General features: G+C 44.0%; 1 protein-coding gene across 4 annotated transcripts in view; it reads right to left on the bottom strand.

Moving 5' to 3' along the window:
• Positions 1 to 16505, bottom strand: part of TMTC3 (transmembrane O-mannosyltransferase targeting cadherins 3) — a 39603-nt gene extending 23098 nt beyond the window's left edge. For 2 of the 4 annotated variants that reach the window (XR_012946412.1, XM_076072929.1), the window contains exons 1-8: positions 16276 to 16497; positions 14072 to 14332; positions 13430 to 13648; positions 9519 to 9618; positions 8058 to 8173; positions 4582 to 4766; positions 3616 to 3856; positions 2695 to 2843 (exon numbers count right to left, since the gene is read on the bottom strand). Coding sequence is in view for 3 of the 4 variants with exons in the window: in XM_076072929.1 (XP_075929044.1) it covers positions 2695 to 2843; positions 3616 to 3856; positions 4582 to 4766; positions 8058 to 8173; positions 9519 to 9618; positions 13430 to 13648; positions 14072 to 14260 (1199 nt within the window). In the remaining variant the exon portion in view is untranslated. Of the gene's footprint in view, positions 1 to 2694; positions 2844 to 3615; positions 3857 to 4581; positions 4767 to 8057; positions 8174 to 9518; positions 9619 to 13429; positions 13649 to 14071 lie in introns of all 4 variants that reach the window. The other 2 variants (XM_076072931.1, XM_032971391.2) reach the window with 2 other exon arrangements.
• Positions 16506 to 16753: the final 248 nt, after the last annotated feature.

Here is a 16753-nt window from a genome sequence, read left to right as displayed (position 1 = left end):
AAATATATGTATACGTTTCATGCATGCACATGAACAAGCTATGGGGTTGTCATAATGCTATCTACTGCATGACAAACTGAACAACAATGTTTTTCAATTATTATGTAACATGCTGCCTTGCATATTAATGGTAATAAAATTAATGAATGCACAGAGAGGCAAGTGAGTTTGTGCACAGAATGTCAATGCAACGTTTCTATATCATTGTTTGTTTCTATGACAGTGTTTAATGCAAGATCCTTTAATGCAAATGTGATTTTGTGGTGTCAAAGAGAAAAAAGTCGGAGTGATTTCCTGCTCAAATGAGAAATGAGGCAGCGCTCATCTCTTATTTACAGCCCTGAGCAGGTGGTGGAATTTCCACATTCTTATGCCAGAGGTGAATCAATCCATAGGATAACCACTGTTGATGCCCCACAAAAGCAATGTTCATTTTATTGATCCAAGGGAATGATGGTCTGAGTCAATGGCCAACCAGAATTAGAACAAGCAACCTTCTGATTGTGAACCGCTTGTTATACCGCTCAGCTGCCGGTCCGGACAGTACAGGATTGTGCATGTTTCCACAGTTATGTTCTAATTTTGATATCACCGTCATATCACAAGGTGAATAAAGTTGAACGTGTAAATCTCAATGCAAAGTGCGCATCACCTCATGTCATAGAATGGCACTGAAAGATGGCGTCACAACTACTTCTGAAGTCCTTTAAATAAGTGTCTTATTATTTGTACGAACCTGTAGCTATTGTGGAAAGACATAGGGACAATTAAAAACTCTGCAATATCCAAAATTACTTGGCCGACCAAATTCAATGTAATAGCATTTTTAGCGAGGTCATTAGTGGCAGTAAGCATTACAGAACTGCCAGGCCGTGTAAATAGAAAAATAATGTATTCTAAAATTGCACAAATAATAAGCGAGTATTTGATGGAGTCACTTAATAACCAGTTGTTGACTCACACCGTCTTATTTACTCCCCCTTCTTGACTCTGAGTCTTTGTTTTCTCTCCGATTTACTTGTTCGATTAGTTTCTCCTGGTCGAGAATTTTGTACAAAAGTGGTACGCCAACAGGGAGTTTCTTTGCTGTGCTAAGCATTTGCATTATTTATCTTGGCCACACACGCACTTTGGCTCCCACAGACAAGAGCAATGGGTCTGAAAACCATAAAACCAGGCTGCTTTTGTGCATGCGGGGCCAGGATGTATACACATATAGCAGCAATAACAAGCACCGTCTGGCACTGCTTTTGTAATCATTTCTAAGCATGTGGTTGTATTTCCCCCGGACAAAAAAAGTAAATCACCTGTGTGTAAAAACTGCCTGCATGCAACCAGCGGAAAAGGGTTCATCGATATTGTTTTTTATGGGTGTCTAAGGTGCTTTTGCAAAACGAGAAGGGATCTAAAAAAGCACTTGACCGAGGTATCATCCAAACATGGATGGACATGAACCTTCCTCGCAATGAACAAATGATGGGCTCCAGTACTTCAGTCTAGACCAGGGGTCGGTAACCTGTGGCTCCAGAACCGCATGTGGCTCTATTAAGGACTGCAGTGCAGCATTTTGCGGCTTTTGAAATTGTAAAAAAATGGATATTCTTGTTATTTTGGTTTCTGACCCCTGACCACGGAAGTCCAGTTGACCACGGAAGTCCAGTTCACCATGGGCATGTGTCGGCAATCTGCTGCTCCCGAGACGCATGCGGCTCATTAAGGACTGCTTCGTGACGTTATTTATTAAGGACCATCTCGTATTCACATGCATTGCAGCTTTTTAAATATTGCTTTTTTTAATCAAATAAAAAATGTCTCTTCTTGTTGTTTTGGTTACCGACCCCTGTTCTAGACCCTTCACAAGGCTGAGGGTCAAAGATAAAAACCGTGTCGTCGTATTGCAGGCGGAAGTCTCCCACCTTAAACTTTACCAACTGACAATGTGTCTCGTCTATGGGACCATACATCTGCCAAATCTATGGCTGCTAGCCAGTCGCCAAGTTTTCATCGTTTTCCATTGACCTCAGAGTGACTGCATGGGACATCCAGCAAGGCAACGAGTGGTTGAGATGCCCGAGACCTAGGCGTCGCATAGAAGCCCCCTATGCTTTCAGAGTCATGACGAACGGAAGAGTAAAACTCCGCTGTCCTACTGGAGGTAGATCCCGATGTTCCCATAATCACACAGCCTGCGTTCAGCGTCCAGTATTTGGACCATCATTCTTACCATGCCGGACGGGGCAGGCTCCTCTTTGAAGACCAGAAGATAGCCTTGCCTGATGACTGAGGGTCCATTCATCTTTAAATTATGCCTCTCACCTGACAATGAATTGGGACAGGTGCTACCACAATAGGGGATTGGGGTGCAGATCGGGGATAATCCTGCCATCAGTGGTAGGACCCCCCCCCGAGGGAGCTGAATTGGTGTGGACGGAAACCTTCGGGTCAGGGTGCTACTTCATTTCTCCTTCTCCTGGAGCTTAAAGGTCCTCGACCTATAAGGCTCATTTTTTCTGTTGATGCCGGTGTGATAAGAGCTCTTTCTGCAAAGGCCTGGGAGTGGTCCACATAATTTTTTGGACAGTGACAACTCTGGATGTTGCTAGGTTGTACAAAAAATGAAAAGGTTAGAATATTTGTTTAACAACCACTGCAGGACTTGTGCACACACGCGTGTGCGCTTGAACCGAACCGTACCTGAGGTGAGACAGCCTGTACCATCCCATGGCCACGACCATGCAGAAGCCCATGCTGGGCACATACAGAACACGCTCTGCCACGACAAACCCCACGGGGAAGAAGAGGTTGCAGGCTGGGATGAAAGGCAGCACCAGCAGAGACAGAGCCTGCACGGGAGATGAATGAACAGGTGACACTCATTACCCACAAAGTGCTTGCCACAAATGAACCACAATACCTTGCTCATCTCAAGGAGCATAAACCATCACACCAACTCCAGCCATCCTCGAACAAATACAGCCATTGCATTGCGCGCTTTCAGGTATGCTTCTGCAGCCATCTGGAACGCTCTTCCGTCTGTTATTCGGATGCCACTACAGCTATGCACTTTTAAATCTCAATTGAAAACTAATTTCTTTAGAACTGCTTATGTGTTTAGTTTTTTGTCCTTCTCCTGTACCTCCGATTAGCACGATTGGCTACATACGTTACAATGCAAAATAAGTTCAACATACATACATACGTGAGATGATATGCCTCTGTCAATGTCTGTCTCTCTGTCTTGGTCTCCCTGCCTCCCTTTCCCTCAGTCTGACTCATTATTTGGCACTATCTCCATCTCATGCTGTATATCAGTCTATCCTTCTCTACTCTCAATGCATCCATCTCACTTAATTTTAGTCTCTCCATTTCATTCTTTCTCCACATTTCACGTCGCCAATCAAAACGGGAGATTGACATTTCGACATCCGATGACTTCCTGACAACATTCGTTGTGTTGATGAGCGGCACATAACATGCAGGCACAAACACACTGAACAGGAGCATCGTGCGAAGGATGTCGTCTTGCTCCCGAGCATATTAAAAAAGAATCCTGTTTTCATCCCTCTGTCTCTTGTCTCCCCCCCTCCGACACAAGTGCCATCCCGGGCCCCGTACCATGGCGAGCGCCCGGTCACCAGTGAGGGCGCGTTGAGCCAGGCAGCCGAGCGCGGCGTACATCGCCAGCGTGGCCATGTTGCGGGGGTCGGCAAGCGTCACCAGCAGCGGCACCGTGCCCATGGTCCAGTCGCAGCAGAGCGCAGCGGGACACAGCAGCAGCCACGCGTTGAGCGGCAGCAGGTAGTTGTAGGTGAGCTGGCGTGCAGGCCAGCCGCTCACGGCTGCCGGGTTGTCGAACCTTCGAGGGACACACGCGGCACTAACCTCACCGCATTGTGTTCACCGACGCAAAGGCCCAGAATTACTTTTTTAAAAGTTCATACTCGTGTGAGATTTATATATCCAAATGGTTTTTTGAGCGAGTTGACGGTATGCACTTAGTCATACTTTGCGCAATTAACCACAGCTCATGTTAAGCAACACGTGCTTACAGCAATTCCTAATCTATGGGCAGTTGACGGTGAAGGTTTTAGAAACTAGTTGCAGCCATAGGAATGTGAAATTTTCATGATTGGTTTAGGGCCACAAGCCCCCAAAAGTAATTTGGGCAGAGTGAAAATGTAACTTTAATACAGCACTTGTTTTGACATCCTGCAACCCTAAATGTGGCTTATTTGTCTGTGTCGAAAAGATGGGAATTCCTAATCAACCAAAATTGAGTTGCGTCAAGGATTTGAGATCCCACCGTGTCCTATGTTGTCCTTCCCCCGCACCTCCGATTAACACGGTCGGCTACGTACGGTGCGAAAGAAGTTCAACATACATACTTTGTAGATAACTAGTAGAGTGAATTGGCACATATCATCCAGGTCTGCCAAAACTGATGCACATGTTCATTTGAGCAGTGAAAAACTTGAGCATGAACTTCAAACAGCACTAACTCAGCAAGTTGGCCCTGTTGCAGTTAAGTCAGTCAACTCACATTCAAAGGGACGTGGGGCTTAAACTAGTTTCTCAACTCACTTGGTGAAGACAGGCAACTGCGACTGGATGACCTGCACTCGCAGCAGCAGTAGAAGCAGTGTGCTGGACACAAGGACCAGCAGTTTGGCAGCGGTGGTGCGCACCCACGGGGGCAGCCCAGTGCCGCCTCCCTTCTCGCTCACCACAACTGCGCGTGCTGCACTCAGCACATCGCGCAGCGTCAACTGCAACAAATCAACCACCACCGCCAATAATTATTAATTCACCCACCACCATCACTCCAAAATAATAACCACTGGGATATATTCCCTATGACCAAATCACCATACATATTTCATTGGATCTCAGATGCCAAGCAGGGTTGAGGCTGGACAGTGCTTGGATGGGTGGCCAGGAGGGCTTGCCATGTGCTATAGGTGTGGGGCTGCAAAGTGGCTAGGGGATGGCAGTATTAAATGCTTGATTCCTGGCCACAGTTAACATCAGTAGCAGGTGATATCTGAACCGGTACTGAAGCCACTTTTCACCAAATGGCAATGACCAGCTCGCAGAAGTATGGTTAAATAACCCCAATGACTTTGGGGAGGGGCCTTCATCCGGCAGTGAATTACCAACGGGCTGTAAATTATATCGTTGTACATGCAGTGTAAAACACTTCAATACATTTCTTTAACCTCGGGTTATTTTCTCCCAATGTAAATATTGACCTCGAGACCGTGTGACTCTGTCCTTCATTTGTATTTGGCTGCCGTATGCTTTTGCACACAAGCATGGGTGCGTGCAATATTCACGTTGTGCTCCAGAGTGTAGCAGGGTGAGTTGCGTGCACGTAACAGAAAGATGAGTTTCATGTATCACATTGTGTGCAGCCCTCTTGCTCTAATCCTTACATATCTGCTTATTCTCATGTCCTGCCACCACAGTAACACGTTTAACCAGTATTGGGCACATGATGATATTGGCTGGTCTGTGGCCATGGCGAGGGCCTTCAAATCCCGACTGACAGGTCTTGCGTGGTTTGTGTTCCACCGCAGTCGCACGTGTCGATATCGTCAGATCAGCCACGCCTTCCACACGTTAACTTTTGAGTTCGAAGGTCATTTAGACGCATCGAGGCCGACCGATTTCACTCGGTCAGTGGCAAGGAGTTTGCCAAAGTCGATGTGCGCTTGCGACGTCGTTAATTATTGCATCAAGCCGCGTTTTTCCACATTTCCAGTCGTGTGGCCGTCCGTTGTTTATCAAGCAGTTCCAGGAAGATTTTCCGTGATTGCTGGCAGCATCAAAATGTGGTGTGGCCATGTAATGGGCGTCTTAGTGTCCTCATCCCGTATCTCTGCATCTTTATGTTTTCTGTGTATCTGTGTGTGTCTCTCTCTCTACACCTGCGTATTTCTATGGTGTGGACATGTAACGGATGTCTCTCGTGTTCTCAAGTCATCATGATCATTCCATTTGACAAGCAACCGCCCCCCCACCCCCAATGTCTGGTGGGGCGATTCCGGTGAGCATATTTTTTTTTATTTTTAGGCATCCAGTAATACACCATCCACTGTAAATTTGCACAGCGTCCAGCTTCGCCCCCACCCCCGCCTCGCCATGGCACTGCCAATGTGGGTGAAACTGCCCCCACAATTGTAAGCTACGTGCTCTGTAGTACAGCACCATCTTCGGGTGGAGCAGTGCAAACGTAATTCCCAAAGTAGCCTTGAGCGCAAACTGAAACTTTACATAGGCAATGATAACCTGGAGCAAGCAGATGCATTTATAAATGAACCTCATGGCGGTACCCCGGAGTACCATAGCACCCCAGCTCTCGCATAATGTCCGTGATGCGGTCGTTTTTAGTCTGTTGATGGTCGGCAATGCGGCAATCGACTCATCTCGACGAGCTGTACACTACGCGCTATTCAAAAAATGTTCCATAACTGATTTTTTTTTTCGATTTAAAGCTTTCGTGACTGCAAGGATTCATCTTCTTTGGTTCTTTCGGTAAAGTCACGTAGAATGAGAATAAAATAATAAATTGATAAAATAAAATGACACAATAAAATTCTCACGACGTTTCGGTCACAACACAAGCGGCCTTCATCAGGTGAAGGGACGAGACTGTCTGGAGGACAGCGCTGTCCTCCAGACAGTCTGATGAAGGCCGCTTGTGTTGTGGCCGAAACGTCGTGAGAATTTTATTGTGTCATTTTATTTTATCAATTGATTATTTTATTCTCATTCTACGTGACTTTACCGAAAGAACCAAAGAAGATGATTTTTTATTCTGTTTGGCTTTTCGATATCGCGGAGTAGCACTGATTTCGGATTGGTACCCCAGTCGCGGAGTGAAGTAGACCCCTGGAAAAATAGTGTCCCAGAAATAAAATATTTAATTGCCTCGGCCATTTTGTATTATTCGGTACCCCACGGTTCCGCCATAAGGATCATATGTATATGTAGAAGGCCTGATATAAAAATGTGATTTACACCAGATACATTTGGAACAAATGTAACAAGACCTGGAATAATTAAGACATGACTATAAAAACTAAAAGAAAAAAGTATGACACGATGGCGAGCCCACTAACCATATATGGATCGTAAGAATGGAACATGACCATAGCTGATGTCAAAAGATGTGATCTGCAAAGACGAGCTGGTTGAGGCGATTCATAGGTGTCCAATCAAACCTGTAGCGTGACCTTGTTTAAAAGGGAAGTGCACGGTCAACGGTTTTACACCCACAGTAATAATCAGGGCGGTCACTGGGTTCTAAGTGTGAACCTCTGCAACAGGCTGTGAACGCGGTACTGCTAGGCCATGTCACCAACCCCTACAATGTGTCCTGGGGCAGGCAATTAGAAGTAGAACCTGTGATGCGCCTAGTGCCACGGTGTGCAAATTCACACTGGTAAAACTCTCAGGTCACCCGGGTCATTTGCAATTTTAGTAGCAGTGGCACAGACATTTATACGCGTAAATGTAAATATCAATCCGACAGCTTTTTTGCCGGAGACAATAGGAAAATATTCTCAAAAAGATACGGCTATTAAAGCCACCCCTACAGACAAGATAAGGGCGTGTACATATAGAGCCCCTTTGTGAATCCACTGCTGAAAAGAGGGCTTTCTCACACCGTACAGGTCATGTGGGTCAACTGACCATACTTTACCATGCTGGTCAGTGCTGCTTGAAGGTGGAGAGAGCATAGATGTAGGCGCAGTTACAGATATTTGCACCCATGTCCTCTGCTACCTACAACATAGCCCCACTAGCAGTATGCCTTTATCATTCATTTTACGCACGGTGATCACCCATCCAAGCACTATCCATCCAGGCTCAAACCTGCTTAGCTTCTGAGATCTGCCAAGACTTGGGTGCATTCCTGGCTAATTTTGTCACAGGCAGATAATATATGAACTCCACTAAATGTATAATGGGAGGTGTTCACATAACCAATTGCCCTGCAGTCTTCAACGTTTAACAGACAGACAGGGGGACAGAAGGACACATGTTGGACGTACGCCTTGAGCGACGAAGACCTCATAGACGCAGCAGACGCCGATGACGGTGAGACCCTGCTCCTTGCAGAGAGTGGCGAGCGCCACGAGGAGAACCGTCAGTGTGATTGGCCACCACACTGCACAGCACAGCGTCATCCGGAACACACACACACACGCCTTACTTCTACGTACATGATACCAATATACATACACGTAGTGTCCTTTGTTAATCCACTGCTGGATGAGGACCTCCTCCATGTCGTGCGGGTTATGGGGGTTATTTGACCATAATTGTGCCGGATGGTGAAAGCGGACGGCAAAGTTGTGAGAACAGACAGCAGTAAACAACGGTCTCTGCTGCTCACCACGTACCCTGCAGCTTACAGTATATACCAACCGGCTGTGCATGGTGGTCACCCATCCAAGCACAATTCAGGCTCAACTCTGCTAGGCTTATGTGATCTTGATGAATGTCGGGTGAGTTGGTCAAAGGCATGATGGGCAAAATAGAAATGTGGTTCTACGAATACACATAAAATATAAATGCAAACAAGATTTAGTACATATATCATGGAGTACACACACCATGTAGTACACACAGGCATGGTGTGTATACATACGTGGTACAATGCAGTGCAAACACCAAGTGGTACAAGCGCAAATATGGTAGGAACACCAAATATCCAGCGTTACAAATGCACTTTGTTACAAACACTACGTACAGAGAATATATGTATGGTAAAAACATAATGTGTTGCACATATATACACGGTAGAAATACCGACGCGGAACTAAAATCACATGGTAAAATGTTATGCGAGACTAACGTTACACCAAACACCACGCAGAACAAATAAATAAATAAACACCACACAGCACTGACGTCACACGATACAAAAACCCCTGCATCTTCTCCTTAGAAATAATAAGAATTCTTTATTTTCCGACTAACAGATTACAATTGTGATAGTTCACAAGAAAATATAATTTGAGCTTCATGATGTATACCGTTAAATTCAAAAACAGATTCGCCAAAGCATTTCCCTACTCAAACAGGGAATGTGCTTTACTCATTAACACTGACAGCCTTGAGCTAGTGGCATAAATTCCACATTCCCATGGTGGAATCAATACCTCGTCAGGGGAAGTGTTGACTTTCTGCAATACAGTAGTAATTTTATTCAACCCAAGGAGGTCAATGGTCAGTCAACCACCAATAGGTATTTAAACTTACAACCTTTAGATATTAAGTCGACTATTCTTGACAATGCCTTCAGGCTAGGTAAGGCACCTCACACCACACACTATAAACACGCAACATAATTTATGCCACTTTCCGCAGTTAATAAAGCAAATCAACAAAGGTGATGCATTTAAAATAATAACACATGCTAAGCTCTAAAACATAACTCAGATTTGAAATTCCTTAACAAAAAGAGTGACATTTTACGGTCATATGTAAAATGAGAAGGGCTGTTTTACCAATGGAATTTTTGGGTCCCTTGGACTTGGTGTAGGTCAGGAAGGCGGACAGGAAGAATATGGAAGACAGGAGCTCAGCTCTTCCCACTACACCTGTCACCTGCAATGGGCAAAGTCAAGTTAAAGTGCGTGCCAGTTTAAACTAAAATAATGTATCATCTTTGGTTCTTTCGGTAAAGTCACGTAGAATGAGAATAAAATAATAAAATAAAACAATAAAATTCTCACGACGTTTCGGCCACAACACAAGTAGCCGTCCTCAGGTGAAGAAACAGAACTGTCCAGAAGACAGCGCTGGACAGTCCTGTTTCTTCACCTGAGGACGGCTACTTGTGTTGTGGCCGAAACGTCGTGAGAATTTTATTGTTTTATTTTATTATTTTATTCTCATTCTACGTGACTTTACCGAAAGAACCAAAGAAGATGAATCCTTGCAGTCACGAAAGCTTTAAATCGAAAAATAAAATAATGTATTTATTATTCTTGGTTCTTTCGGTAAAGTCACGTTGAAGGGCAACAATAAAATAATAAAATATATATAAAACAATAAAATTCGCACGACGTTTCGACTGTAACACAAACAGTCATCATCAGGTGTGAAAAAATAAAATATATATTTTATTACTTTATTGTTTCCCTTCAACGTGACTTTACCGAAAGAACCAAGAATATGAATCACTGCAGTCACGAAAGCTTTAAATCAAAATGTATTTATTGTAATAAAAAGCATTGTTATTAGTCTTAATAAAGGATTTTGGGTTAGATCGCGTTATTTATAAATGTGGCGTAACCCTCCACCACCCGACACGGCCAATCAGCAAAAAAAAAGTGTCACGTTGACAAAAGACAATTAAATTTTGATTTAAAGCTTTCGTGACTGCAGTAATTCATATTCTTAGTTTTTTCGGTAAAGTCACGTTTCAAAAAATAGATGGACTAGTCCTGGGCAAACTGCCATCGTTGCGCGTGACGCAAACGTTATTTTTTTATATATAAATAAATAAATATGCCTTTTCAAAATAAATTTATGCAAACCGACACACCTGATGATGACCGTTTGAGTTATGGTCGAAACGTCGTGATAATTTTTTATTGTTTTATATATATTTTGTTATTTTGTTGTTTCTCTTCAACGTGACTTTACCGAAAAAACTAAGAATATAAAAGACAATTAGTTCACTACTTTAGCCCACCGGTGTGTTTAAGAGTGAATCCACAACATTTACAGTTTGAATACGACGTTTCGCTGGTAATTACATCCAGCATCATCGGGCAATTCGCCAGAATGGTAAAGCCTTCACCTGCTCCCGGTCTTAAATAGAGCAGCAGGGTGACGTCATCATTTAACTCATTCAGGTGCAGTAATTATATAATCGATTCGTAATCAGTCAATGATTATGATTAGTAATGAGTTGTAATGTGTGTTATTGTGAATATATGCTACGTTAGTAATCCGTTAATTAGTATGTGTTTCCCCTATAAGGAACTGTAATATGTGTTATTTAATAATATGCTTCCAAGCCGCACTAAGCCTATAGCTATCAGAACGATTAAAGTTATTTTTATTTCAATTTCAATGGATTCTCTAATTAGTCTTTGCCAGTAATAATTAGTTTTACACAACACTTCAACGTTATCAAAATCAATTGAGTGTCCTTGTTGACAAGCATGTTCTGCCACTGCCGACAGTTGTGTTTGAGATAATTTAATATTTCTTTGGTGTTCTTTTAGTCTTATGCTGATGTTACGTCCCGTCTGTCCAATATAGCATCTGCCACATAAACAATTAATCCGATATACACCTTCTGTTGATAATTTAGGTAATTCGTCTTTAGTGCAAGATACTAGTTTTTTTTTATTTTGTGTACTGTACCAAATCTTACTGTAATGTTTTGCTTTTGCAAAACACGGGCTAATTTGTCAGTTACTCCTGAGATATATGGAATTTTAATTGTTTTAACAATCTGATCCCTTTCAGCAGTGTTGCTTTGCGATGGTGATTTGGCATTCAGTGCTCTGTTAATTTGAGTGTTATTGTAGCCATTCTGTCGTAATGTGTCTTTAACGTGTTTGATCTCTCTCACTAGACTTTCACCATCTGACACTGTTTTAGCCCGATGTATGAGCGTCTTGATAAGAGAGGATTTCTGAGCTGGATGATGATTCGAATCTGCATTCAGATAGGCATCAGTGTGCGTTTGCTTTCTGTAAACGCTGTGTGTTATTTTACCGGGTTTTGTGCATTGAGATTATTTAGAAAATCATTAAAAGTATCTTTACCATGTGGCCAGACAACCAAAGTGCCATCCACATATCTAAACCAAAAAGATGGTTTTAATGTGCTCGAGGCAAGTGCTCTTATTTCAAAGTTTTCCATGTACAGATTTGCTATAGCAGGAGATAAAGGAGAGCCCATTGCTGCTCCTTCCTTTTGTTTAAAGAAATCCCCTCTCCATAAGAAGTAAGTGTTATTTAAACAATGGTCAGCAAGTTTCGGAATATCTTTTGGTAAACCTGTATTCTTTACTAGTGTATCAAGTAATTTAAGCGATTCGTTCACTGGAATCTTAGTGAATAGAGAAATCACATCAAAACTTACCAGAATATCATTAGGATTAAGTTTAATATCTTTAATCACATTCACAAGATGTTCTGAATTTCTTATGAATGAAGATGTCCTACCGATGTAGGGCTGTATTTGTTTAGTTACATAATTTGCTAATTTATAAGTGGCAGAGCCAATTGTACTGACTATGGGTCGTAATGGGATGCCGATTTTATGAATCTTTGGTAGACCATAGTCTAGGTGGTTTTGAGGCCCTTGGCTTAATTGGTGTTGCTCATTCTTAGGGATTAATGAATTTGCAATTATTGCAGTAGTCTTACATTCTAAAGAATTAGTTGGATCTCGTTTAATTTTAATGTAGGTACTTTCCTCTAGTAAATTTCTAATTTTATTATCATAATCGGCTCGTGACATCACTACAGTAGTGCGGCCTTTATCAGCTGCCAGGATTTGGATATCTTTATTTACATGGAGCTCTCTTAAGGCTTTTTCTTCGTAAGAGCCAATATTTACTTTTGGAACTTTGCTATTCTCAATTATTAGTGGTTATGTTTATTGATTAAAATGCAAATGCACTGTAAAAATCAAGTCGAAGTGTCTCCCTGCTCAGATGAGCAGTGGGGGCAATGCTTATCTCCAATGGTGGCCCTGAGCCAGAGATGGGAATTCCATGTTCCCATGGCAGAGCAGGTTTACCACCTACAGGATGCCCTAAGTGCAAATAAGCATGATACATTACCTCTGCATGCACCGGTGAATGGCGCACAGCTCTGTACATGATTGTGTTAAACTTAGTTTGTTTACGGGTTGAAGATAGTTATTCATCTGTATGGCCAGAGATGAGTGCAATGTAATACACACGCTAGAATGATGACACAATATATCTGAAGCAAATTAGAAAACCTCTCCAAAAGAGGGACTTTAGATAACAGACTGACCAAACAGTCTCTGCTGATGGGCCTTGAGCGAATAGACTGACATGGTTTCCACCAGTGTCTCGAAGACAATTAACTTGCAGACTGGTCAGCAATGTACATGTCAATCTAATGGTGGATGGGGGCCTTCCAACGCCATGGGTGTTTGGGGATTATTTGACCACACTTCACACTGGTCAGTGTGGACTGAAGGCAGGAAACGCATAGCCACGGGAGAACAAAAGTACAGTACGACAATGGACTCTGCTGGTACCGACCTCTATCACCCACCGCTTAACCCCGCAGCAGCACAACAAACCCATCGTGCGCGGCGATCGCCCACCCAAACGCAATACTTGGCTCAACCCTACAGGCAAAATGCCAGTTGATTTGGTCACACAGCATTAACACTCAAGACGGACAACACTCACGGCCTCGGTGTGCACCGGGTGCAAGGCGAACAGGGCTGCGGCGACACGGCTGGCACCGGGACTCAGCAGCAGGCGGCATGCGCGCAGGTACAGCACGCACACGAGCCAGTGCAGCACGCCGTTCACTGCGTGGTAGCTTGCGGGATCCAGGCCGCTCACCAGGTAGTTCAGGCGGAAGGTGAACACGGTGAGCGGCCGGTAAGACTTGTGGCTCTTCTCCTAGATCGACAACCAAAATGACAGAAGACATTTGTTTTCAAATTCGGTACAAAAAAACAATATATCAACAGACGCAATGCATGTGAATACGGAGACCGTTGTTGATAAATAACGTCACGAAGAAATCCTTGAAGAGCCGAATGCGGCTCCGGAGTCGCAGGTTGCCGACCCGTCCTAGATAGATGGATAGAGAATGCGTGTACATACAATAATAACAACAAAAACATACAGCCCCTTATTCTTGGTTCTTTCGGTAAAGTCACGTAGCCAACAGTGCTATAATAAAAAATATTTTTTTATTATTTTATTATTTCCCTTCTACGTGACTTTACCGAAAGAACCAAGAATATGAATCCCTGCAGTCACGAAAGCTTTAAATCAAAATACTGCCCCTTGTTAAGCTACTGTGGGATGAAAGCTGACCTCCGCCATGGGCGTGCCCCAGAAGTCATTGCGCAGGAGGTTGACGAGCGGAGTAGACGGCCGGAGATCTTTGTTGTCGCGGATCGCCGAGATGTCGTCGAACACAAAGCCGCACTGCAGGCTGTTGTAATAGCAGGCGGCCACCAGCACAGCCAGCCCGCCCGCCTCCCAGTAGCCCCCGGCCACCATTATGAATCCTGTTGGGGCAAGTTGTTGCTGAACTTCTTTCGCACCGTACGTAGCCAACAGTGCTATTCGGAGCTGCGGGGAAGAAACAACAAACGAAACACAAAAAGCAGTTGGGATAATTGGAAGCAGGCGACTCCTGTTAACAAGTCGATGTGCACAGTTTATCTCTCATTGATTTGCATGACCTCAGAACTAGGTTGACAATGGAATATGGGAAAAACACATGGCAAAGACCGAAAGGCAGGCCTAGAAAAACAGTGGTTCGAAGTGGTGAACCAGGATCTGAAAGACAGTGGAGTGGATGGGGATGGCCCAGGACAGATACGAGTGGACAGAGGACCAGGGAGACCCTCAGTGGGAACATTTCCAGGAAGAACTAGGTTGAAAATACACACTTAAAGGAGGATGCAACAACAAAAAATCTAATTGTAGCTATGCAACTAAGCTGTATGTCTTGAGCTGCATGACATGTTTTAAACTTCTCTTTTTAGAAAATGCACTTTACTTTAAACTTTCCGTCAGATAAACCATCATAGCAACTCTAGTGAAACTGATTTCATTGAGAATGGAAACGCGTGAGTGAAGTGACAAATGTGCCGATTCACTTGACCATAACTTTTTCATCAAGCTTAAAACGGATTACAGACGGCCTGGGACAAAAGGTAAGTCGTGTATCTACAAGATATACGCTATTTGTGGTTATGGCTGCAATTTCCTTCAAATGCGGTGTGCCCCTAACCATACGGCATGCCTTTACATACCCTAGAAAATGCTCAAATTATTCATACTACAGTGTATCAAAACAATGCTGCTTTCCAATTGTTCCTATTCCAACCAGTCTTCACAGCTTAAATATCTATGCAACCATACATGGTTTACTGGACAGCGTATGTTTCTAAAAGCATGGCGTTATTCGTCGAGTTTATGGGCGCTAAATGGCACACATAATTGATTGGTATGTACTAAAGCAATGTACATATACGATATATATAGCACCCGTAGTGGTAAGAACACGAGACGAAAATAGGCAGCACTTAAGTGCACGATTAAGCCTACTGTGATTGCTACCCAATGCAATGTTCTCACAATTTAATGTCGTGATTTGGAGGGCATTGTCGTGCCTCTAGTGGTTACAGGGGGTTACATAAACGAATTACGTGAGTGACCGGTATCAAGTGCCAGATGAGTGTCGGCGTCTGTCGAGTTTGAGTTTCAGGTGTCGAAGTGGTGTCTGGCTAGCGGTGGTTATGTGACTGATGACTGCTAAATGTTAGGCCAAGTGTCGTCAGGTGAGTGTTTAAGTGTGAATGTTAAGGTGTCTTTGATGACTGTTGAACGCTTTGTTTGGCGAGTAGTGTTTGGTGTAAATGGTGCCGTGGTGTCAACAGGTGATCGCAATCCGGTGCTTATGTCCACAGGTCATTCCACGTTATAATGCCGAGGATAACACACCACATACGGCAAACTACACGCTCGTATGACGTCTCCCAGTTCAAACAAGCGCCGATAGAAACTCATCCCCGTCAGCCGCCCGAACCCAGTGGTGTCAATTCCACATTGCCATGACGGGTCCGGTACACAATTTAAGTAATCCGTTTACAACTAACACATGCGCATGTGTAGCATTAGGAGTCATTGCCTTTGTCAGTGCGGGTTGGTAAAGTCGCTGAGAGCACAGCAGTTTAGTAAGCGCATAGAAGTACAGGACAGTGTCACACTCTCCGATTGCATGCATCGTTGCGCCATACACTTTAAACACCCCACGACAACATCAAAGCGGCACGCGGCTAAACATTGACACGACGCACGTTAAAACAAAGCCGCAAAAGCAATAGCAAACGAAGCACTTTAACGACTGTAACGGCAACACAAACTCAAAACCATTCATTACAACTTAGGCCTTCGCTCACAAACTTAACGGACCAGGCCCTAGCCTAGCCCCCTCATTAGCACCCAGAGCCCGGCTACTCAAACCGGCGGCTGCGGCTCTCGCGCGAAACTCATCGGCGGTAAACCTCGGACGATGCCCGCGTTCACGTGGAGATCGCCTAAGCAGCGGAGTCGTCCGCGCGAGGTTTAAGTGGCACCGCGGGAAAACTTTTTTTTTTAGGGGGGGGGGGTTGTTATTTTTTTTAAGGCAAATTTTGACCGCCGTCGCCTGGAAACCGCCTACAGCCTTGTGTCTCTGCCGAGTGGCGTGACGTCATTCGTTTCGGCAGTGACGTCGCGCGCGCCGAGTGGCGTGAAGTCATCCGCCTCGGCGAGGACGACGACGACGTCACGCGCCGCCGAGGATGGATACGTCGGACGCGATAACCTCCGTCATTGATATCGATTAACGGAATAAAATTATTAATTGATGATTATTTGAGTTAAAAAAATAAAAAAGTCCATCTCTCAAAGTCGGCTCCGCGCGGCACTTCTAGCCGATTAAATCGAATAAATAACGTGATAATCGATTACATTGGATTGATCAAGCCGGCGCGCTGCAGC

Source organism: Petromyzon marinus, chromosome 3 (genome assembly GCF_048934315.1).
Source record: "Petromyzon marinus isolate PM22_M1 ecotype Great Lakes invasive population chromosome 3, UKy_Petmar_22M1.pri1.0, whole genome shotgun sequence".
Classification (NCBI taxonomy): Eukaryota; Metazoa; Chordata; class Hyperoartia; order Petromyzontiformes; family Petromyzontidae; genus Petromyzon; species Petromyzon marinus.
This window is presented reverse-complemented; position numbering and strand designations above follow the sequence as displayed.